The sequence below is a fragment of the Ambystoma mexicanum genome, chromosome 1q (assembly GCF_040938575.1).
Source record: "Ambystoma mexicanum isolate Mex_15411 chromosome 1q, UKY_AmexF1_1, whole genome shotgun sequence".
Lineage (NCBI taxonomy): Eukaryota > Metazoa > Chordata > Amphibia > Caudata > Ambystomatidae > Ambystoma > Ambystoma mexicanum.
The window spans coordinates 1,117,954,457-1,117,979,246 of record NC_090922.1 but is presented as its reverse complement, the minus strand read 5'-3'; the positions used below and the strand labels follow the sequence as shown (position 1 = coordinate 1,117,979,246).

Below are 24,790 nucleotides of genomic sequence, written 5' to 3'. Positions count from 1 at the left end.
CCGCTTCTTGATGACATCTGGAATGAGGGGCTCGCCCTCCTCAAGAACCCTGCCACGGCGCCGGCAAAGAGGGACCGGTACGAGAAGTGCCGGGTCCCCGACCTGCCCCCTTGTGCCTTCGGGCACAACCTACCCCAGATTCGGTCGTCTCGGCGGCAGCAAAGAAGAAAGCTGGGGGGGGGCATCGGCCTCGACATCAACTTCCACGCCAGACGGCGAGAGCAGGAAGTTGGACACGATGGGGCGACGGATCATCTCATCCGCAGCGACGACTATCAAGGCGGCCAACGCCCTGGTTATTGTAGCCCGCTACGACAGGGAGTTGTGGTTCAAAATCGCCCCTCTGTTAGACTTCCTTCCAGACGCCAAAAGGGATGAGGCCCTTGAAATCCTACAGGAGGGGGAGATCTCTTCGGACCACGCCATCACGGTGGCAACGGACATCGCCGACACCGGTTTCTGTCAGTTGGGAAACGGCGTTTGCTTGAGACGACGAGGATGGCTCAAGGCCACGGATTTCCACCAGGACTTACAAACCAAGGTCTTGGACATGCCCTTCGACGGGAACAACCTGTTTGGGAAGACGGTTGATGAGTCCCTTCAGGCCATCAAGACAGACACAGACACAGACACAGAGACTGCCCGGGCACTGGGAGTGCTCCAACAACGACGGCCGTCCTTTCGGAGCTCCGGAGGCAGACAAGGTGCCTCCAAGGGATCCTGCAGTGGCTCCTCCACTTACCGCCAAGCGGCAGGATCTTCGTCCCAGGAAGCCTACAGGGGACGCGGCAAGTCAGGTGGTGCCCGTCGTCGTCGTCGACAAGGAGGTCAAGGGGGCAAGGCGGCCTCCAAACAAGATTGAACCGACCGTGGGGTCGGGCCCCCGCCGAAGAACCCCAGTGGGAGGCCGGCTGGCGAGGTTCGTCAGCGTGTGGGAGTCCACCTCCACCGACCGTTGGGTGCTGGATGCCCTGGCCCAAGGGCACGCCCTCGAGTTTCAGAAGAAGTGCCCTTGCGTTCCACCTGTGGCCAGGAAGGAAAATCACGTCCCTCAACTCCTGTTGGAAGTAAGGGCGATGCTCAAGAAGGGTGCCATGGATCTCGTCCCAAAGAGGCTTCGGGGCTCCGGAGTTTACTCAAGGTACTTCCTCGTAATAAAGAAGACAGGAGGATGGCGCCCCATCCTGGACCTACGACGACTGAACAAGTACAGCAAGGCACAGAAGTTCCGTATGGTCACCCTCCAGCATGTGCTGGGACAGCTGGAGGAGGGTGATTTCCTGTCGTCGTCGGATTTGGAGGATGCTTACTTCCACATCCCCATTCTAAAAAGACACCGAAAGTTCCTCAGGTTCGTGGTCCAAGGGCGGCACTACCAGTTCAAGGCCCTCCCGTTCGGATTGAAGTCGGCACCCAGGGTGTTCACCAAGTGCCTCGCACCGGTGGCGGCGCGGCTGCGCCTACAGGGGATCCACGTCTACCCCTACCTGGACGACTGGCTCATCCGGGCAAGGACAAGGGAGCTTGCCGTGGAGCACACTGCAAAGACCGTCCAGCTGCTCACGGACCTGGGATTCTCCATCAACTTTCCAAAATCCCACCTGGTTCCGTCGCAAGTCGCCCTGTTTCTGGGAGCCAAGCTCGACACAGTGGCGCGGCTGGCCTCGCCGTTGGAGGAAAGGACCAGGAGCATTCTGGGCAAGGTGCAGCGTCTGCTGGCCACGGACATGGCCAGGGTAAGATCTATAAAGTCCCTTCTCGGGATGATGTCCTCCTGCATTTATCTGGTGCGCCTTTGCAGGCATCGGATGAGACCCTTACAGGAGTTCCTCCACGTCCGCTGGATCCAGTCGACGGGCAGCTTCGAGGACAGGATCCCTCAACGAGACGTTCCGTCATGCGATCCGGTGGTGGGGTACCCGCTCTCATCTGTCGGCGGGCACAGACTTTCAGACCCCAGGTGACGGTGACGACGGACGCCTCCCTGGAAGGTTGGGGAGCACACTCCGGAGATCTTCACGCAAGAGGCCATCTTGGAGCTCCGCGCGGTGTTCTGGGCCCTCAGGTCCTTTCTTCCATCCCTCAAGGGCAAGGTAGTGAGGATCTTCACCGACAACACCACCACGATGTTCTACATCCGGAAGCAGGGCGGAACCAGGTCCCCTGCCCTATCCAAAGACGGCCAGGATCCGTGGCATTGGGCTGTCGCCCAAGGGATGTTTCTAGTGCCACTTCATCTGGCAGGAATAAAAAACACGATCGCCGACTCACTCAGCAGGGAGCTGCGCCACGATCAAGTGGATCGACTCTTCCGACGATGGGGCGAACCCCAAATCGATCTCTTCGCGACGGCGACAAATTCCAAGTGCCGGAGGTTCGCCAGCAGGTTCCCCCAGCCGAGGAGCATGGGCGATGCTTTCTTGTTCCCCTGGGACGGCCTATTTCTTTATGCGTTCCCTCCGCTGTCGTTGCTGCTCCAGCTCATCAACCATCTCAAGAGGTCCCGGTGCAGGATGATCCTCGTCGCACCGGCGTGGCTGAGACAGATCTGGTTCCCGGACCTTCTGGACTTGTCAACGTCCCCACCAGTCAAGCTGCCGACGGACGCAGATCTTCTCTCCAGAGAAGGAGGTACCATTCTTCACCACAACCCGGAGTCGCTGAACTTGCAGGCCTGGCTCCTGCAGCACTAGAGTTTGGAGGGTACGACATCCCGGCCGACTGCAGAGAGGTTCTTGCAAAGGCCAGGTCGTCCTCAACTCTCAAGTGCTGCGGACATAAATGGAAGAGGCTCTCTGCCTGGTGCTGTGCACAGAAGATTAACCCTCTACGGATTACAGCCCCGCAAGTACTGCCGTACCTACTGTCGCTGGCCAAAGCTGGACTGGCTCACGCCTCCATCAAAATACATCTGGCTGCAATCTCCCGATATACCAGGACGACGGGTCGGGCGTCCTTGTGGTCTCATCGCCTGGTGAAAGAATTCATGAAGGGACTATTCCGATCATTCCCGCCGGTGAAGGCTCCTGCCCTGGCGTGGGAACTTAATGTGGTGCTGACCAAGCTCATGGGGGCCCATTCGAGCCTAAGCATTCAGCGCCTTTGAAGTACCTGTCATGGAAGACAGCTTTCCTCGTAGCCATCAACTCCGCACGACGAGTGGGAGAGATCCAGGCCCTATCTTGCAAGCCTCCATACTTGACTTTTCATGACACGAGGGTGGTGCTGAGGACACACCCATCCTTCATGCCCAAGGTGCTGTCGGACTTCCACCTCAACGAGCCCTTGGTGTTGCCAGTTTTCTTCCCGTCGCCTTAGTCGCCGGCCGAGAGGACTTTGCACTCGCTGGATGTAGCTAGAGCGCTGAAGTTCTACGTGGACCGCACAAAGAGTTTTCGGAAGACGTCACAGCTGTTTGTGAATCAAGGGAAGGCTCTCTCGAAGACTTCCATTTCCAGATGGCTCTCCGGCTGCATCATGCACTGTCACTGGTTGGCAAACCGACCGCTGCCCGGCCGTCCGAGAGCCCATTCGACCAGAGCGATCGCTGCTACCACGGTGTTCCTGTCTGGTGTGCCCCTGCTGGACATCTGCAGGGCTGCGACGTGGAGGTCGACGCACACCTTCACAAGATTCTACTGCGTCGATCGGGACTCCAGGGAGGAGTCCACGGTTGGCCAAGCAGTGCTGCGCAACCTGTTCGCCTAAGGTGAGCCTGGTGAGGAGGTAAGAGTTGCTTAATGTTGAGTTGTTGTATTACTTAATGTTGAGCCTGTTGCCACCTCCCGTGGTTGTGCATGTGTGTACTGCTATGTATTCTCTTATTCATGAGCATGTGAATCCATGCCAGACCCCTTGCTGGAGAAGGAACAAGTAACTTACCTGTAACTGTTGTTCTCCAGCATGGGTCTGGCAAGGATTCACATGCGAACCCTCCCGCCTACCCCTCTGCGGCTCTTCACTTGGTCATACTGCCACTTTACATGCTACCAAATCTGGAGACTGCTGCCGGAGGCGGGGCTTAGGGAAAGGGTAGTCATTGGCTGGGGGCAGTATGACCCAGAGACCAGTGATTGGTTACTACTAAGAAAGACATATCGGAAACAAAACTGATACTGATTTTTTTCTATACCGATGATTCCCGGCCTGACGACGGGGAATATTCATGAGCATGTGAATCCATGCCAGACCCATTCTGGAGAACAACAGTTACAGGTAAGTAACTTGTTCCTAATTGTACTTGCATCAGTCTTTGAGAAAGATCTAACAAAAAATGCCCTGATCTAGTCTGCCTCGCCATGTGGAGAATGGTGCAGCAACAGTTGTCTAATTAGTTCAGTTCTAACGGCAACATTCCTAACCATTATGTGTAGATAACGTTACTAGAAGACGAGATGTGTACTGCAGACCGGGCGATACCGCACACCGGTGCCATACAACCGAAGTATATTATTATTTTTTTTTTTTTAAATAATTTTTATTTTGATCAAACAATACATTAAACAGCAAATAAACATAAAACCAGAAACAACATAAACACTGCACTCCCCCCCGCCTCCCCCCATATGAGCCTGTTTATTCCTTGCTTTCGATATCTGTTTCATGTGTCGGGGTCTCACTGCTTTCAGATGCTGCTGGGGCCACTGCGGCTCCGAACATTTCGGCTATCAGCAGTTTCCATGCCATTAAAGAACCCGTTTCCTCTTCACCCCCAGCGCCACTGGCTTCTTGCCACACAATTGTTTCTGCCTCAGCCCATTTTTGCAGGTCTTTCCACCACACCTCCACTCGCGGCCCTTGACACTTCTTCCACCCCATGGCGATCCTGCGTTTCGCAAGCATGTATGCTAGGTCTTTTAATTTTTCAATATGTCTGTACTTCCGCGTTCTGGGATACCCCCCCAACAGGCAGGCCCAGGCCGAGTCTATTGCTAGTGTGATCCCTTTTCCCGCTAACTTCAGAGCCACTTCCCCCCAATAGGCTCCAATTACTGGGCATGCCCAGAACATATGTATCATGTCTGCATCCTCCTCGTCGCATTTAGGGCAAGCCTGGCGCCCAACATTTCTAAACCTTGATATTCTCCGAGGGGTCATGTAGGCCCTGTGCGTCATGTACAGCTGTAGTTGCTTGAACCTAGCATTTCTCGACACCTTCTTATGATATCCCATAGCCCGTTTCCACATCCCATCCTCCATCGGGGCTCCCATCTCTGTTTCCCATTCTGTTCTCAAGTGTCTCAGGTCCTTCCCGATACCAATCATCAGCATCTCGTACAACCTGGACACTTCATGTCCCCCCTCTGCAGTGTCGTATATCACCTCAACGGCGGTGTTCGGTTCCTCCGCCAACCTGGCTTCGGGCCACCTACTCAGGATCTCCTGTACTATCTTGTGGTAAGTTATATACTGCCCACTATGCAGTCCCGACATCATCCTTAGCTCCCCCAACTCCACGATAGCCCCTTCCTGCCAGATGTCTCCCAAGGTGACTAGTCCCACCGACTCCCAATAATTCCTAATGATTACCCTCAATTGCCCATCTCCCTTCGTCAGTGCAACCAGCGGCACCTGCGGGACACAAGGGAAAGGGTCCCCCATCATTCGGCAGGCTCGGCGCCACATGCTCCATCCCAACCACAGCATCCTAGGGCGCCCCCTCACCACAGAGCTAGCCACCCAAATTATTTCCCGCAAGTAAAAAGGAGCACAATCTCTCGCGAGCAATCTGTGTTCCGGGGTTTCCTCATCAGAGAGCCACCTGGCTACGTACTGCAGTTGTGCCGCTACATAATAAGCCTCGAAGTTGGGCAGTTTGATACCGCCTTTCTCATAAAAGTTCTGCAGTTTCCATAATGCAACTCTGTGTCGGGTGCCATGCCACAAAAAGTCCCTGCACAAGCTGTGTAGTCTAGCAAAAAACGTCCTAGGGATCATATAAGGGATATTGTTGAAATAATGTAAAAGTCGGGGCAGGACCACCATTTTAAGCATAGCCCCCCTGCCCATCATCGTAAGGGGCAACCTTTCCCAAAACCTCATACACTTTCCAATTTTTCCTATAGCAATTTCAGTGTTGCGCCTGTGTTCCTCCTCAACGGAGTGATATATGTCTATCCCCAAATAGCGGAAGGAGCCCACCACCCACGGGATCTGCAACACAGGTAGCCTCTCCACAGGCTTTCCCACGTACCTCCCCAGCGGGAATAGACTAGATTTTTGGGGGTTCACTGCTATACCAGACAGTCTGGCGTACCGCTCCATCACCTCCAAGACATATTGAAGATTCTCTTCCGGATACATTAAATATAACAACAGATCATCCGCGTACAAGGAGATGAGATGCTTTTCCTCTCCTATCTCAATGCCAATCAGCTCATATTGTTGTCTGAGGTATATCGCTAGGGGCTCCAGGGCCAGGATGTATAACATCGGGGACCACGGGCATCCCTGTCTAGTGCCTTTGCCAAGCTGCCATCTCTCGGACACCACTGCCCCCGTACGGACCCTAGCTAACGGTTCGCTATATAGCATTCTAGCCCATTTAATGTAACACGGCCCCATGCCATACTCCCGCAGGGCCGCCAGCAGCCACGGCCACTTCACAGAATCGAACGCCTTGACCGCGTCCAGCGTCACAATCGCCATTTCGCTATCTTGTCCACATCCCCATTCGACCACTCGGTGGAGTCGTCTATGGTTGTGAGTGATGTTTCTACTCGGGACATAGCCTGTTTGGTCAGGGTGAATCAACTTCCCAATCACTCTCCGCATTCTATTAGCCAAGACCGCCGTGAGGATCTTACTGTCCTGATTTAACATCGACAGAGGCCTATAAGAGCTACAGCTATGTCCTGGTTTATTGGGTTTGGGGAGCGGTATAATAATCGCCTCTCTAAGCGACTCCGGCAGCCGTCCCACTTCAAATGCCTCGTTAAGCATGTCTAGCATGGGTGGAAGCACCTCTTCCTGATATATTTTATAGAATTCGCTAGGGAACCCATCTGCCCCCGGGGCTTTACAAGTAGGTAACTGCCTCACCGTCTCTTTCAGTTCCTCAAGAGTGATTGGTGCATCAAGTTCCTCCCTTTCCTCGTCACTCACCTTGGGCAGGCCTATGTCCTCCAATACTTCCTCAATCTCATTTTGGTTGCTATCCCCATCATCTACATATAAGGCAGTATAATATTTCACAAATGCCCCGTTTACTCCCTCCTGAGTATCCACCGTCTCACCCTCCTCATCGGTTACAGTTCTAATCGGGGATCTGGGGGCTTCGCTCTTATATAGCCACGCCAGGAGCCGGCCCGTTTTATCTCCTCCCGCATGTTGCCTTTCTATGTATTTTTTGTAGTTTAGATTACAGAGCCTGTCCCAGCATTCCGCACACTTCCGCTGTAGTCTAGATATTTCTTTCGTGTCTGCCTCCTCTCCCTCCAGCTTCTTCTCTAGTTCAGTCTCTGCCTCTTGTAGTTCAGCCATGACCCCACCCAGCAACCCCTTTGACTTAGCAATGGCAACCCCTCGCATCACCACTTTGAAGGCCTCCCATAGAGTGCCCGCTGACTGCACGCTGCCAGTGTTCATTTCGAAGTAAGCAATAATCTCCTCCCTCAGATCCTCCCTGAAAACCAAGTCTTTAAGCGCCTCCGCACGGAGGCGCCATGTTGGTATTCGCGCCCTGGGGGGGCAATACTGCCACCGGAGGACCAGGGGCGAGTGATCCGAGAGAACCCTAGCTTTATATTCTGCGTGGGTACTCTCAGTAACCACGTCCGGGGTGGCAAAGATATAATCAAGTCTCGTGTATAGCTGATGCGGAGCCGAGTAGTGCGAGTACTGTCTCCCCTCAGGGTGTTTCACTCTCCACACATCAGCCAAGCCAAAGTCTGTTAGCAATCCCTGCAACACCTTGGCCGCTGGGCTGAGCCTAGCCGCCCCCCCGTCCGACCTATCTATTTTTGGGTTCAAGACACAATTGAAGTCCCCTCCCCACACCACCGCAGTCCCCACCCCCGCACTCCGCTTAGTACACAACGTCTTAAAGTATGCCGCCGTGTTTTGGTTTGGGGCATAAGTATTCACTATACATACTTCTCTGTTTTCTAACAGCCCTTTGATTATGACTAGCCTCCCTTCTGCATCTACAGTTTCTTCAATCATCTTAAATGGGACATGCGGCGCTATCCACACCAGCACTCCCCTTGCATAAGCAGAATACGATGAGCCCACCGCTATTCCTTTCCATTTCGTCTTCACCACTTCCAACCTCTCCTTCGTGAGATGTGTCTCTTGCAACAAGGCGATGTCTATCTTCTGTCGCCTCAAGTACAACATAACCTTATTTCGCTTCAGGTAACTGTTGAGCCCTCTAATATTCCAGGTTAATATTTTGAGATCACCCATGGTCTGTCAATTGCTCCCCATCCCCTCCCCCCCGGCCCTCCCCTTCACACCAAACAGATTCCCTGTAATAGAACGCCCACCAGGCTCATATATGTATTTTAAACACCCCAACACCCCAACCCAACTAACTGCCCAGCTCCATCCCTGGATCTCAGGCATTCCCGCGTTTGGCTCTCCCTTGGCTACCCAATTGAGAACCCAGCAGGGCGTCACCTCGCTAACAGTGACCTAACTAACCTCTAAAATGGGGGTAGAGAGATCGGTCTCGGGAGACTCCTACCTTACATAGCATTTTTCGTGCGCACGGCTCGTGCTTTCCACCAGCCGAAGTGTGCCAGCCGCCTAGCCACATCAATGACTATAATCAAGTCCCACAGATCTCAATCCAGCTAACTCCATCCCTCTGCTCGTCCCGTCAAACTGCATCTTGCTTTTGGATATCCGGCTCCTGGGGGCAGCTCTGCATGTCTAGCCACCCCATAGCGTCTTCTGGAGTTTCAAAGAACAGCATCCTGCTTCCGTGGAACACCTTTAATTTAGCCGGGTAGAGCAGCATATATCTGTAGCCCGCCTCCCGCAATCTCCTCTTCACCGATCCGAAGTTCATGCGACTTCGCTGCACCCGCAGGGTGTAATCCGGATAAGCAGTTATGTTTGCCGCACCCCGTTGTATTGTTCCCCCCTTACGGAAGTGTTCAAGGATTCGTTCACGATCCCGATAATTCAGAATCTTGGCAATCAATGGCCTGGGCGGGCTACCCGGAGGTGGCTTCCTGGTCAGAGCCCTGTGCGCCCTTTCCACAGCGAATCCCTGTGATAGGATCCCCCCGGTGATTTCCTGCAGCAGCATGTTTTCCACGTACTCCGTTGGATTGTGGCCCTCGGCTCCTTCCGGCAGTCCGACAATACGAATATTATTTCTCCGAGCGCGCCCTTCTGCCTCATCAACTCTGCTCTCCAAATTGCCCAATCGTTGCACCACGGCATGTAGCTCCCTTTTGTGTGCAGCACAGTCTGCAGTGGTCGGGCCCATTTCCTTTTCCAGGGTCTCTGTGCGCTCCGCCAGAGTCCTGACATCTTGCCTGAGGAGGTTCACATCTTCTTGTACTGCCCCAACTTGCCGCTCCATCGCTGTTTTCAATTCCGACACAGCCAGTTGGAGCTTGGACTCCCAGGCCGCCTTCAAGTCCGCGATTGCTTCCATGACCTCATGATTTGTACTCACGGCGGTCATTCCACCTGCTGGGGTCTTATCCTTGCTCTTGATTCCTTCAGGGCCAGTCGGCAACCGAAGTATATTATTTATGGTTAATGGACCAATAGGGAAACGGAGGAGCATAACCCAGGGACGAAAAAAGATAGACAAGGGAACATAGAGTATTTACATGGAAGTCAGGGTAATTTTAGTGGATATGATGAAGTGTTGGAATTTGGGGAAATGTGTTGGGTTAGGCTGGTTACACCTTTAAGATAAAGCTTAATGTCTGACTCAATGAGTGTTGGCAATATTTTCCATGATATGGGGTAGGACGTTTCAGTGGTGTGGGTCGGCGATGGCAAAACGGCACAAGAAAGAGGGAGCGCAAGAAGTAAGTGACTGAGAGACTAAGAAGAATGCTGGTATGGAATATGCCTAGAAGAGAGAAGTGGGAGACGAGAGGAACCTGGTGGGGGGAAAGGCAAGTCCCTGAATCTATATAAAAGAAAAATAGGTGACAGTCTGAAAAATAGGGGACAGGCTTCAACATATGCACTGACCACTCGCCAGTGATTTGGTGTGTAACGGGTGTGCTGTGGGTAGTTGGAGAGTTGAGGTGACTTTTTATGCATGGCCAGTGGCTTGTATTTTGAAATGTTAAAAGGCTGAAACGCGTGTCTGGGGTTGCTGTTGGTACCCTTGTTCAGAAGAGAATTGCCAAAGCATTTCGGTGGTGGACTGCCCATTTGCGCGGGACAAAGACTGGTATGCAAATAGATATTTCCCTTCCGTGAAAGGTACAGTGAGCTAAAGTGTGGTTGCGGACTCTCGAGTGGGTACCTTCCCAAAGAGCCGGTCATTTAGCCGTATTCGTTCTTGCCGAGGGGTGCCCATGACTGTTTGTTGACCGTTTTAATAGTGCACTTATTGCAGAAAATCTCTGAGGTTTACCAACAATAAGGCTTTCTGTTGGGGCTGTTATGATACCGCTTTTACACAGCCCCAAATCAAAATATAACTTTAGCCCAAACTTTTTGTGGGAGGGAGAGTCACCAGACTCCAAATTAACATTTGACAAAGTCCATAGGGATACAGTCTGGTCTGGGCTCTTTCAAACCAGCTGAAGATAGTGGGTGGTGGTGACCACTATACAGGTTACAACTGAGGTTACCTCAGTAATTTGACTATGAATAGCCCACAGTAAATTCCTACCTTGATGGAATTGACATGTTGCTTGTGGGTGTAGCAAAAGGGTTATATAAGGTGATAAAGTATTCAATCCTCCTACATGGACTTATTTTGAAGCTGCCCCCTTTCAGTGAGAATTGGACCTCAGTTCATGTATTTGACCTCCCTGAGTGCCAGTGTCTGGATTTCTTGCAATTGTTTCAGGATCTTAGCTTGTCTTTGATTTGTGGGGGTTGGTTTTGTCGTCTGAAGCATCCGTATGATACTCTCTTTATTTGCCTATTCCCTCCTAATCTGCCTGAGAATCCCTGCCTCTTTGGATATGCATTCACCCCGTATTACACACTTGAGGTTTTCCCACAATAGCCCACATTCAATTCGGGAAAAGTATCAATAGCTTCTGTTAGGCCCTAGAGATCGTATCTGCCAAGAGTGGGACAAGGAATGTGCTGTGGATACGGCTTTGAGGGGTGGCGCGTCCGAGCGGGAGGGCACAGTGGTAGGTACGGGGTATGAGCATGTATGGCACGAATTGTCAGAAGGCCCGTGGGGCATTGCGAGGGCAGAGAGGTTAGTTCCTCCATGCAGTTTGAGGACCAGGTTGGTGAATCTGGCGCATGAAGGACATTTAGGGAGATCATTGATGAAGAGAAGGTTGAGGGACTCGCTCTGGTGGCGTGGTATGGAGGAGGAGGTCGAAATGGTGGTGAGAGATTGCACAGCGTGTGCTTTAAGTGACAAAAGTAAGGTACTCCAAGCGCAGCAGGTGTACCCTGTTGAGATTCCTGAGGATGTGTGGTCACAGTTGGCGATTGACTTTGTAGGCCCCATGGATGTTTTGGGTGGAGAGTTTAGATTTGTTGTAGTGTTAGTTGATTATACCTCACGTTGGGTGGAAGCAACTGCTTTGGAAACTGTCACGCCCGGGAAGATCGTGTCGTTCCTCAACAAGATCTTTGACAGGGAAGATTGTGTCATTCCTCAACAAGGTCTTTGACGGGGAGGGAGTGCCTACCAGCATTGTTACGGATAACAAGTGCAGTTTGTAGCGGGTTGCATGCAAGAGTTAATGAGCAAGTTGGGAATTGGGGCATCACAAGAATGCATTATATAATCTGTTCGCTAACGGTCTAGTGGAGAGGATGAACCGTTTTGTCAAGGGAGCAATACAGTTTGTAGTGGCTAACGGGTTGTGCTGGACCAAGGTGTTGGAGGCTTTGTCAGCATACAGGCACACACCGTCGGTGGCTACAGGCGTTCCTCCGTTTTGATCTCATGAGGGGTAGTAAACCTGGCACCAAATTGAGGGTTGCAGCGTTGGGAGGCAGTGTCCGTTTCGAGCTAGACATGGCAGGAGTTTTGGAAAGGGTGCGGGAACGACAAAGGGTGAGTGAGGGGCATCTAGGAAGAAAGTCCCTCGATGTGTCTGTTGATCGGGTCTGGGTAAGAAATCCCTGGTTTGTACCGAAGGGAGCCAGTGTATACATGGATCCCTGCGCTGCGCTGTGCTGAAGGTTTTTGCAGGGTATGTGGTACTGGATGATGAATCAAGGTGGAGTAAAAGGAGGATTGTGGTACTTAACGGGGGAGGGGGGGCTGATCCTGGTTCAGTGGTTCCTGATGAGGAGTGTGTTGTCCGTTTGGAATTCCCGGTACGAGTGACAATGAGAGAGGAGGAGAGGGCATTGGAGAGGTGGAAGTGAGTGTTCCGGTTTCTGTTCCGCCTGTACAGCTGTTTCATTCCGCTGGGTGTTCAATCGGAAGGGAGTGTTGTGCCAGGTCCAGGAGGGGCTCAATGTGGGGATTGTGATCCGGTCTCGCCCGGCAAGAATCAGACTGCCACCCATAAGGTTCAAGGATTATGTCCGGTGGGGTTCTGGTAGGGGAGGTGCGGTTGGTTGAGGGGGTTTGTGGTATGTTGGAGAAGTGTTTTGGTTGGGGGCAAGGGATTGGTCGTCTCTGCAGAGCAGTTCACATTATTGATTGTGTGAGGAGTGGCCGTTCATGTTGCCCACCCAGTGGTCACATGTTTTTCATTGCGGTTTTGCATTGCACGTTATTAGAGCATGATTAGTCTACATGTTTTCCTGTTTTCTTCCATTTAGCATTTGTCTTATGTGTTTACCTTTTTCTTTCTTTTGTTATTTCTTTGTTCTTGCATTCGAGAAGAAGTGTTGTAATGGAGCCTTGGACATGTTTACCTATGTCCAAGGTTCCACATTCTGCATCAGTTGTTGGCTGGTAGAGAGAGCTGCAGGGCGCTGGGGTTTGCCAGTTAATAACGCATCCGTTGAATCCCCCCCACCCCCAACCCACCTCCGTGCCTACCTCATTATTTCAATCAACACAGCGGTGAAGTGCAACTAAGGCTCGATTAATACTGTGCTTGTTGCTACATACGAAGAGCTTGAGATCCCTTAGCGGCTGGTCCCAAGATCCTACGGCAGGAGTCCCAATTGTGTCTAGTTCTATGACTTACCTCTTCCCTGCTCTCCCCCCACCAGCAGCAGGTCTCGGGGCCTTTAGCAGCAGGGTTCGTGCTGTGATCAGCCTCCAGGTTCCTATTCTGGTCATTCGCTGGTATAGTTTGTGAGCTTGCAGAGCCCTGAACCTTTGACATCTGCTGTAGCCGTTAACCCCAAAACTGAAAGGTGCAGAATGAGGCCTAGCAGGCCCAACGGTTTTAAACCTATTGCTGGCAACCCGGTTCAGTCACCAAAAGGTGCTGCAGGCGTCGATGGCTGCACCCCCTGTGTCACCATCTTAGTCGCCCATGATGATGATAGTATTATTTCACCATTGTCAGAATGGGACAGTCATTTTTATATCATGGTACATACGAGGTGCAACCAGTTTGACCTATATAGCCTTACGCGCATTGCACAACAGCACACTTTGACTGACAACGTATGAACAGAGCAAGATCAAACAAGTAATATGCTCGCCTGTATTCCTGACGATTTCCTGAGTATAAATAGGCATTGGTGGTAGAGATTATTTCTGTTGGTTCCTGCATTATATTCTCAATGACTCACTCCGCCTTTTCCCGAATACGACCACCGTAAATAATACAGCACCCGTTCCCTGGTATTCACTAAATGGCTACAAAATGCATTACGGGATGGCAATTGCTTACCAAACTCGTGGCATGCAATCCCATTTGAGGTTTCCTCATGAAAAATTATCAAACGTTTCAAAGCGGCTGTAAATCGTATTTTACTTAGTTGTGAATCATTGTAAGATCTCTAAGACGTGTAACTGATCGGTTTATAACTTATGCATGATCTGTAAAATCTGCCTGCTGCGTAGGAGGCATGGAGAGTGTAGCAAAACTGTTATTCTCGCAACCTGTTTTCTTGAAACGCAGAGGTTTACACTAATCCGTAATTGATAATGTGGCATAAGTGGCTACATTTGCAGTCGATAACAGTGGTTAGTTGACTGTTGCAAAGTTCATTTTATTTGTCACGTTTGTATAGCTGTGTTATCGGTCCCGAGCAAAGCAAGAGCCAATAACACAGCACGATTGCCAATTATTGGCAGTGTGTGCAACGCAAATGATGTTCGTTTTCGTTTTGTTCATAGTGTCGTTAAAGCTGCTAACGTTTTCAGTCTACGATTTAATTTTGAGGGAATAGAGAAAAGGCTTGTTTTGCAATAACTGAAGCCGAACAACTGATACGTGCTGTGGATGGAGAAACCCTGGAGCAGTGACAGTTCCTGAATCCTGAAATGAAATTTTAAAAAAGCATCGTGAGGGGTCTCATTGAAATACACATTTGAGCGTAATTTATAGTTAATAAATATTGTCAACAAAGCACGGAGACTGATTGCAGTTTTGCTTCTAGATGCTCAGCACAGATATTTGATAGTGAAATGTCATGTAGTTCTCGACTGCTGCTCCTCGAAGCTCATTGCATGAGGTGTACCCTCTACTTTACCCCACTGTGTGCTAATTTAAAATTGGTGAACTGGCAATACTGCGGTTAAATGTAATTAGTCAGCCTTTGGTTATTCATTTCTCCAGTGTATTTCCACATGTACTTCCCATTTAGCTGGCTACATATGCTCCGGTCTAAATGGCATGTTCTAAAGGGATGAGATGGTTCCATACAGTAAGTAGGCCGAACATGCATGGATTTCTTGTTTGCTTCTTTTAATTCTAATTGTTTTGTTTTCCTCTTACTATAATGCTTAGTAACTTAAAAGTATGCTCTAATATCACTAGTGTTGTTACAGTGAACAACTTTTGCCACCATCAAGGGATTCTCTGGACACTATACACAATACAAAAAAAAGTGTGTGTGTGTGTGTGTGTCTAAGTCTAAACCCATTGTGTTTAATGATGCGCCTACTTTAAGATGACAAAGGATGGTGTATTCAAAGGTTTTAGCTACTTTTAATATTGTATCCCACAGAATGGAAGCCTCATGCCTCGAGCTGGCCTTGGAAGGAGAAAGGCTCTGCAAGTCGGGAGACTGTCAAGCTGGAGTCTCCTTTTTTGAAGCTGCAGTTCAGGTTGGAACAGAAGACTTAAAAACGCTCAGTGCTATTTACAGTCAGCTGGGCAATGCATATTTTTACCTGCACGAGTATCAGAAAGCTTTGGAATACCATCACCACGATTTAACACTTGCCAGGTATGAGCCTTTTTCCTTTGCTTACTTTTTGAAATTTTATAAAAACACATCTTGAAAATTGAATTTTAGTTCTATTACAATTAGCTGCCGGCTTGTTCATTGATGTTTGTCCTGATCAATAAGTGGTGGCAAGTAACGCAAAGCATTTGCTTTTTCTGACTGTACTAACAACATGTGATCCCTATGGCTGGATGTGAGTTTCTAATGTGTCATTTGAATGCGTGCGTATACAATACACACACCGTAAAACGTGCTTCCGTTTTGTCATAAGGCGTATACATGCCTCCTAATTTGGAGAGGGTGATCAGTAAAATCTGAGACTCCCCAAAGTCCTGTAGACACTGGTCAAATTTATTTTGGTCCCTGTATTCTGAACCCCTAATGGTGTGGGTTCGCATTTGATTGCTATTCAGTCAAAGCAGAAACTAAAGCAAACTGAAAATGGAAAGATCTTTAAAATGTACCATCAACAACCGAGGCTTGGAAGGGGTGAAAAAAAAGGAATTGAAATATGTCCTATCATTAATATTTATATTTCTGAGGCTTGTGGAATCTGCTTGGATCACATGCTGTGCATAGGCCGACATCTAGTGGAAGTTTCAGAGTATTACAGTTGTTGTTTTTCAAAATTCGAAAAAGGGATGTCTACAGGGCGTGCCAGTAATACTATCCCTAGTATGATGTCCACTGAACCCATGGCCCTTCACGCTTCGAGGTCCCTCAGATTGTTTTTTTCCACCATCGTAGACGGACGCACAATAGCGGGGTTCCTCATTCGGCATATCGCCATTGATTATAATAATTAAAGATCGATCTCTCTTCCTATCCTTTATTCACCGACTATCAAGTTCATCTTCGAATACGGTGAAGGAAGACGATCGGCGAAGAAGATCTTTTCGACGAATCCGTTCGGCCCGTGAGGGCCGCACCGGGCATCGGCCCACGCAGTATGGAGAGAGGGGGTAGGTCATTGAGAATGTATTTTCCCCTTTTCCTACATTAGATTTGCCTAGCTACCATTTCATGTTATCATGGATAAGACCCCTTTTAAGTTCTGCCCAAGTTGCAGGATGAAATTCCTGTGGGTCGACAAGCACCTGGTGTGCAATCTCTGCCTCCCACAAGATCATATCGAGGAGAAGTGTCGAGCCTGTAGGCTCTTCAAACCAAAGACATTGAAGGACCGTAAGACGAAACGCTGGGCCCACCAAGATATGTAGGCTGAAGCCACCATAGACGTGGAAGGGACCTTCAGCGATGGTAGCAATAATGCCATTTCAGACGGCGAAGGGGAGACACTAGTTTCCCAAGCGCTAGCCCCCGACCCCAACAGACAGGCCAGCGGTCCTGTTATGGTGACGACCCCCGGTGGCACAGGCGCTCTCATGACCCCTACTTCCACTAAACACACAACCTAGGACCGATACTCGACACGGTTGTCGACTAAGGGCCCACGCACGACATGTAGGGAGAGGTCCACAAGTTCACTGTCCTCTGGGCTTTCGCGATCCCAATCGCCACATGACAGGCCCCGACTGTCGGTGCTGATGAGGCGTCGGGCCACTCTACTACCGAGGTTCGACATTTTGTCGAAATCTGGTAAGCCCTCAGTGCAGTCGGGACTAGCCCACTTACTGGAAAAACGCATCCCGAAAGGGGTTGGAAAGGAGAAGGAGTGTAGTCTAAAAAGAGCTCTTCCAAGACTCCTCATAAGATTAGGTTACTCTCCTCTTCCAAGGCCCAGCCTCATAAGGGTTCCCAGCCTCACAAGGCTCCCCACACTCAAAAGGGTTCTCAAGATTCCTTACCAGACCAAGGTACTCCTCTTGAAAAGGACTCCTCAGTAGGCACTATAACCTCCTCTCAGGCTTCCACGCTAGGCCCTATGTCCATTCCGAGTTCAGCCTAATGGACACGTGAAGGCATAGATAGGGTCATGAGGAGGATGACCTTTATTGGCAATTTTTATGAAAACACTCAGCTGCCTCTGGTTCCCAAGCCTTTGCTAATGTCCCTACTAGTCAACCTCCATCTAAGAAATCTCGTCCAGACACCCTGGATATTTCTCCACAGGTTGATACTCCCTACTTTGATCTTTATGACACAGACTGTTATGACGAGGATACTGATTCTGTAGATACTTATGCAGCTCGAGACGGCACAGAAGAGGGCTATGGGGACGACGAGACAAATATGTACACTATAGCATCTCCCATCAACCAAGATCCCCGAGTGACTGATTCGCCTATTGACAACCAGCCCCTTCTTAATGACATGCTCATTAAAGTAGCTGAACACTTCCAGATCAGAACACCAGAGACCCAGCAGGACAAGGATTTTGTTGAGTATATCCTGTGGGTTAAAAAAAATCTGTTACTCAGTTTGTTCCAATCCTACAATCTGTCCAGAGAAGGATCCAGCCTTCTCTGGAAACACCAAATCAGACGCATGCGGTTAACCAACGCATAGAGAAGCTCTTCCGTCCAGCTCCCACGGACCCCCTCTATATCAGGGGACAGCTTAAACCGGACTGTCTCGTGGTCACAACCACAAGAAAGAGTGCAGGTACTCCACTAGCTTCCTCTGTGGTGCCACCTGACAAGGAAAGCAAATGCCTATACACTATGGGCAGGAAGGTAGCCTCTTCTGCAGCTTTTCAAGCTAGAATAGCTAACAATGCAACACTCTTAGCTAGCTATAATTTTCATAAATGGGACGAAGTGTCTGCACTACTATCGTCAGCCCCGGAACCCTTAAAAACTCAATTGGCCCAGGTAGCAGCAGAGTGCACAGCTGCCTCGATCTGCATCCTCGGGAACAATTCGAACGCTGCTGACAATGCTGGAAGAATAATTGCAGAAGGCACTATTCTCCAGCATGGGGTCTGGCATGGATTCACATGCTCATGAATATTCCCCGTCGTCAGGCCGGGAATCCTCGGTATAGAAAAAATCAGTATCAGTTTCGTTTCTGATCTGTCTTTCTCAGTAGTAACCAATCACTGGTCTCTGGGTCATACTGCCCCCAGCCAATGACTGCCCTCTCCCTAAGCCCCGCCTCCGGCAGCCATCCTCAGATTTTTACCGCACGTTCAAGTGTTGGGAGTCCTCGTGCTTAGCTCTCAAGCTTTTGCTGCGTTTTCGTGCTTTTTTCAGGGGTTTTTTCTCCTTTTTTCGGTTAAATAGAGCCTCAAGCTCCACCGTTTCTACTTCCGATCAACGGGGATCCGTTTCGGAGTTTCTACGCCCCTCAAGGGTGAAGGTTTCGTCGAGTTACGCTTTTGGAGGATTCCAGAAGTTCCGAGGCCTACCACGGACATGGCCCAGGAGAAAGGGAGCTCGAAGCCCGGGAAGCTGTACAGGACCTGCCCTGGATGCCAGCTTCAGAACCTTTTCAAGGAGGACGAGCATTCGTTATGCCACTACTGTCTCCATGAGGACAAGACGCACAAGGAAAAGGACTGCGCGTTTTGTGGGAACATGTCGGAGCGGACCATGAAGGATCGCCACCTCCGTCTCGCCAACTGGCTGGAAGGTAAGAGCCCGCCGGGCGAGAAGAAGAAAAAGAAGTCCGAGCGGTCTTCTAAGTCCTGTGAGGGTGCTCCGGCGACGGGGGGCCCAACAAAAGGCTAAGCACCGCGAGTCCGCGGGCACCGGGAGTGCCGAACGGTCGGGCTCCTTGGCTGCCAGGCAGGGCGCATCCTCCCCGGCGCCATCGACCACGAGCCAATGCTCTGGCTCGGGTAAGAGGAAGTCCGAGAACCCGGCGAAGCTTCTGGAGAGGTCCCGGTCGATCTCGAAGATTCCGGCAGAGGGGGAGCGAGGCTGGACCCTCCCCCCCAAGGTGAAGGCCCCAGGCATACAGAAGGTGACGTTGGCCTTAATTCACCCTGCTAAGACCTCGATTGAGGATTTCGCCGCAGCCCTGGCTCAGCCTGTGGAGGCTACACCAGTGGAGGCGCCCTCAGGTACCAGAGTCTCCCTGCCACCGCGGAGGGAGTCGTCTTTCAGGCCCATCGAAGACCCCCACGAAGTCCTCGTTGGAAAGGGTGGGGTGAGGGGTTGGTGGCCATCGTGGATACGGACACGACCTCTGAAGAGGAGCTCATCCAAGTCTTGGAGGAGGCCCAGCCCATCGGGAGGGATCCCGAGGAGGGCGACGGTGACGCAGACGAGGCTCCTCAAGAGCCCTCGCTCCCGTCGTTTCCGGCGCCGCAGGACCCCTCGGCGGCCCTTTTGTCAGCCATCCAGTCCTTATGCTCGGAGACGAGGACTAGGTTGCCTCTTCCCCCGACGGAGGTGCCTGAGCCAGACCCGACGGAGGAACCGAAGCCAGGACCTTCGGAGAGCCAGCCACTTAAGAGGAGGAGGAGGACGCATCCTAGGCCTCCTCTCTCGCCTTTGCGGCCTTCTCTGCCTTCCCCCCGGTCCACTACCGATGGGGATGATACAGGCATGGACACGACTACGACGGGTACGGATGACGACGGAGGCGACGACGGGATGTGTCCCCCATCGCCCCCTGCCCTGGCGTCCCTGCCCAACGAGATTGGATCCTTCCATGCATTGATTTCCAGCTCTGCCCCGAGGAAAAGAAGGAGGGGTTCCTTTACCAATGGCGCGAGGCTAAAAAGAAGACGGTCCTCGCCGTACCGCTTCTTGATGACATCTGGGATGAGGGGCTCGTCCTCCTCAAGAGCCCTGCCATGGCTCCTGCGAAGCGGGACCGGTACGAGAAGAAGTACCGGGTCCCCGACGCTGCCCCCTTGTGCTTTAGGGCGCAACCTACCCCGGACTCTGTTGTTTCGGCGGCGGCCAAGAAGAAAGCGGGGGATGCATCGGCCTCGACTTCAACCTCCTCTCCGGACGGCAAGGGTAGGAAGCTGGATGCGATGGGACGACGGGTCATCTCATCTGCAGCGACGATCATCAAGGCGGCCAACACCCTGGCCATCGTAGCCCGCTACGACAGGGAGTTGTGGTTCAAGATCGCCCCTCTGTTGGACTTCTTTCCGGATGCCAAGAGGGCTGAGGCCCTGGAAATCTTGCAGGAAGGTGAGATTGCCTCGGACCACGCCATTACGGTGGCTACGGACATCGCCGACACCGGTTTCCGTCAGTTGGGCAACAGCGTTTGCCTGAGACGACGAGGATGGCTCAAGGCGACGGATTTCCGCCAGGACGTTCAGACCAAGGTTTTGGACATGCCTTTCGATGGGAACAACCTTTTTGGCAAGGCGGTTGATGAATCCCTTCAGGCGATCAAGACGGACACGGAGACGGCCCGTGCACTGGGTGTGCTCCAACAGCGACAGCCGTCCTTTCGGAGCTCCGGAGGCAGACTGGGTGCCTCCAAGGGAGCCGGCAGCAGCTCCTCTACGTACCGTCAAGCGGCAAGGTCTTCATCGCAGGAGGCCTACAGGGGACGCGGCAAGTCAGGTGGATCCCGCCGTCGTCGCCAAGGTGGTCAAGGAGGCAAAGCGGCCTCCAAGCAAGATTGAACCGACCGTCAGGTCGGGCCCCCGCCGAAGCACCCCGGTGGGAGGCCTGCTGACGAAGTTCGTCGGCGTGTGGGAGTCCATCTCCACCGACCGTTGGGTGCTGGACGCCCTGGCCCTGGGGCACGCCCTCGAGTTCCAGAAGAGGTGCCCCCGCATTCCTCCCGTGGCCAGGAAGGAAAATCACGTCCCTCAACTGCTGTTGGAAGTAAGGGCGATGCTCAGGAAAGGGGCCATCGAGCTCGTCCCGAAGAGGCTTCGGGGCTCGGGAGTTTACTCAAGATACTTCCTCGTGAAGACGAAGACAGGAGGATGGTGTCCCATCCTGGACCTGCGACAACTAAACAAATACATCAAGGCACAGAAGTTCCGGATGGTCACCCTCCAGCACGTGCTGGGACAGCTGGAGGAGGGCAATTTCCTGTCGTCGTTGGACTTGGAGGATGCTTACTTCCACAACCCTATTCTAAAGAGACACCGAAAGTTCCTCAGGTTCGTGGTCAAAGGGCGGCACTACCAGTTCAAGGCCCTCCCGTTCGGATTAAAATCGGCGCCCAGGGTGTTCACCAAGTGCCTAGCACCGGTGGCGGCGTGGCTGCGCCTGCAGGGGATCCACGTCTACCCCTACCTGGACGACTGGCTCATACGGGCAAGGACAAGGGAGCTCGCCGTGGAACACACGGCGAAGACCGTCCAGCTGCTCACGGACCTGGGGTTCTCCATCAACTTTCCAAAATCCTACCTGGTCCCGTCGCAAGTCGCCCTGTTTCTGGGAGCACAGCTCGACACAGTGGCGCGGCGGGCCTCACCGTCGGAGGAAAGGATAAGGGCCATCCTAGGAAAGGTGCAACGTCTGCTGGCCACGGACGTGGCCAGAGTGAGGTCTATCAAGTCCCTCCTCGGAATGATGTCCTCCCTTATTTATCTGGTGCCCCACTGCAGACTTCGGATGCGGCCCTTGCAAGAATTCCTCGACACCCACTGGATCCAGACGACGGGCAGCTTCGAGGACAGGATCCCGCTCGACAAAGCGTTCCGTCAGGCGATACGATGGTGGGGTGTCCGAGCTCATCTGACAGCGGGAACAGGTTTCCTAGCCCCGGCCCACCAGGTGACGGTGACGACGGATGCCTCCCTGGAAGGTTGGGGAGCGCACACCGGGGGTCTCCACGCGAGAGGCCTTTGGCTCCCGGAGGAGAAGACTCTCCACATCAACATCTTGGAGCACCGCGCAGTGTTCTGGGCCCTCAGGTCCTTCCTTCCGTCCCTCAAGGGCAAGGTGGTGAGGATCTTCACCGACAACACCACCACGATGTTTTACATTCGGAAGGAGGGCGGAACCAGATCCCCTGCCCTATCCAAGGAAGCCCAGGATCTGTGGCATTGGGCCGTCGCCCAAGGGATGTTTCTGGTACCCTTTCATCTGGCAGGGATAAAAAACACCATCGCCGACTCACTCAGCAGAGAGCTGCGCTCGTGCCACGAGTGGGAACTGCGCCAGGATCAACTGGACCGACTCTTCCGACGATGGGGCAAACCCCAGATCGATCTCTTTGCGACGGCGGCGAACTCCAAGTGCCGGAGGTTCGCCAGCAGGTTTCCCCAACCGAGGAGCATGGGCGAAGCTTTCTCGTTCCCCTGGGACGGCCTGTTCCTTTATGCATTCCCGCCGTTCCTACTCCGGCTCGTCAACCAGCTCAAGAGGTCCCAGTGCAGGATGATCCTCGTCGCACAGGCGTGGCCGAGGCAGATCTGGTTCTCAGACTTTCTGGACTTGTCAGCGTCCACACCAGTCAAGCTGCTGACGGACGCGGATCTTCTCTCCAGAGAAGGAGGCGCCATTCTTCATCACAAACCAGAGTCGCTGAACTTGCAGGCCTGGCTCCTGCAGGACTAGAGTTTGGAGGATACGACATCCCGGCCGACTGTAGAGAGGTTCTTGCAAAGGCCAGGGCATCTTCAACTCTCAAGTGCTACGGACATAAATGGAAGAGGTTCTCTGTCTGGTGCCGTGCACAGAAGATTAACCCTCTGCGGATTACGGCCCCTCAAGTATTGCGGTACCTACTGTCTTTGGCCAAGGCTGGCCTATCTCACGCTTCCATCAAGGTACATCTGGCTGCCGTCTCACGTTACACCAGAACTACAGGACGGGCGTCCTTGTGGTCTCATCGTCTGGTGAAGGAATTTATGAAAGGACTGTTCCGATCATTCCCGCCGGTGAAGGCCCCTGCCCTGGCGTGGGAGCTCAACGTGGTGCTAACTAGGCTCATGGGGGGGGCCCCATTCGAGCCTATGTATTCAGTGCCGTTGAAGTTTCTGTCGTGGAAAACAGCATTCCTCGTGGCCATCACCTCGCACGACGAGTGGGAGAGATCCAGGCCCTGTCATACTTGACTTTTCACGACACAGGGTGGTGCTGAGGACGCACCCCTCCTTCATGCCCAAGGTGCCGTCGGACTTCCACCTCAACGAGCCCTTGGTGTTGCCAGTTTTCTTCCTGTCGCCTTCGTCGCCGGCTGAGAGAACTTTGCACTCGCTGGATGTAGCTAGAGCGCTGAAGTTCTACGTGGACCGCACAAAGAGTTTTCGGAAGACATCACAGCTGTTTGTGAACTTTGGACCTGTGAATCAAGGGAAAGCTCTCTCGAAGACTTCCATGTCCAGATGGCGCTCCGGCTGCATCATGCACTGTCACCGGTTGGCAAACCGACCGTTGCCAGGCCGCCCGAGGGCCCATTCGACCAGAGCGATCGCTGCTATTACAGCGTTCCTGTCTGGTGTGCCCCTGCTTGACATCTGCAGGGCTGCTACGTGGAGGTCGACGCACACCTTCACAATATTCTACTGCGTCGACCGGGATTCCAGGGAGGAGTCCAGAGTCAGCCAGGCAGTGCTGCGCAACCTGTTCGCCTAAGGTGAGCCTGGTGAGGAGGTAAGAGTTGCTTAATGTTGAGCCTTTTTGTATTGCTTGATATTGAGCCTTTTGCCACCTCCCGTGGTTGTGCATGTGTATACTGCTATGTATTCTTATATTCATGAGCATTTGAATCCATGCCAGACCCCATGCTGGAGAAGGAACAAGTTACTTACCTGTAACTGTTGTTCTCCAGCATGGGTCTGGCATGGATTCAGATGCGAACCCTCCCGCCTACCCCTCTGCGGCTCTTCACTTGGTCATACTGCCCCTTCACGTGCTACCAAATCTGAGGATGGCTGCCAGGGGCGGGGTTTAGGGAGAGGGCAGTCATTGGCTGGGGGCAGTATGACCCAGAGACCAGTGATTGGTTACTACTGAGAAAGACAGATCAGAAACGAAACTGATACTGATTTTTTTCTATACCAAGGATTCCCGGCCTGACGACGGGGAATATTCATGAGCATGTGAATCCATGCCAGACCCATGCTGGAGAACAACAGTTACAGGTAAGTAACTTGTTCCTTATAAAGCGCCATGCTTGGCTTTGCCAATCTGGCATTAAGCAGGAGGCACACAAAACAACGCTAAATATGCCTATCGAGCCGAACGTCCTCTTTGGTAAGGCAGTCGAGGACGCTCTAAAGTCTGCAAAAGATTTATACGATACTAAGTCCTTGGGACAGCTTACAGAGAAACCCTCAGGCCGAGGGAATAGTATTCCCCTGTGTCAGAAGAAAAACTCGGAGGAAGAACAACGCATCCTTCTTGAGGAAATTGCGACCCTGCTCCAAAAGGACACCATAGAAGTTGGCCCGGCCAACCAGGTAAACAAGGGTATTTATTCAACCTACTCCCTTGTGCCCAAGAAAGATCTAACCAACGCGGCCAGTTTTAGACCTATGTCCTGCAAACAAATATGTCAAGTCACAAAAATTCTGCGT

General features: G+C 52.1%; 1 protein-coding gene across 6 annotated transcripts in view; it reads left to right on the top strand.

Moving 5' to 3' along the window:
- Positions 1–24,790, top strand: part of GPSM2 (G protein signaling modulator 2) — an 822,550-nt gene that overhangs the window by 157,038 nt on the left and 640,722 nt on the right. For all 6 annotated transcript variants that reach the window (XM_069641857.1, XM_069641854.1, XM_069641856.1 and 3 more), the window contains one exon: positions 15,211–15,432. In XM_069641857.1, coding sequence (XP_069497958.1) covers positions 15,212–15,432 — 221 coding nt within the window. In that variant the 5' untranslated portion in view covers position 15,211. The remainder of the gene's footprint in view (positions 1–15,210; positions 15,433–24,790) is intronic.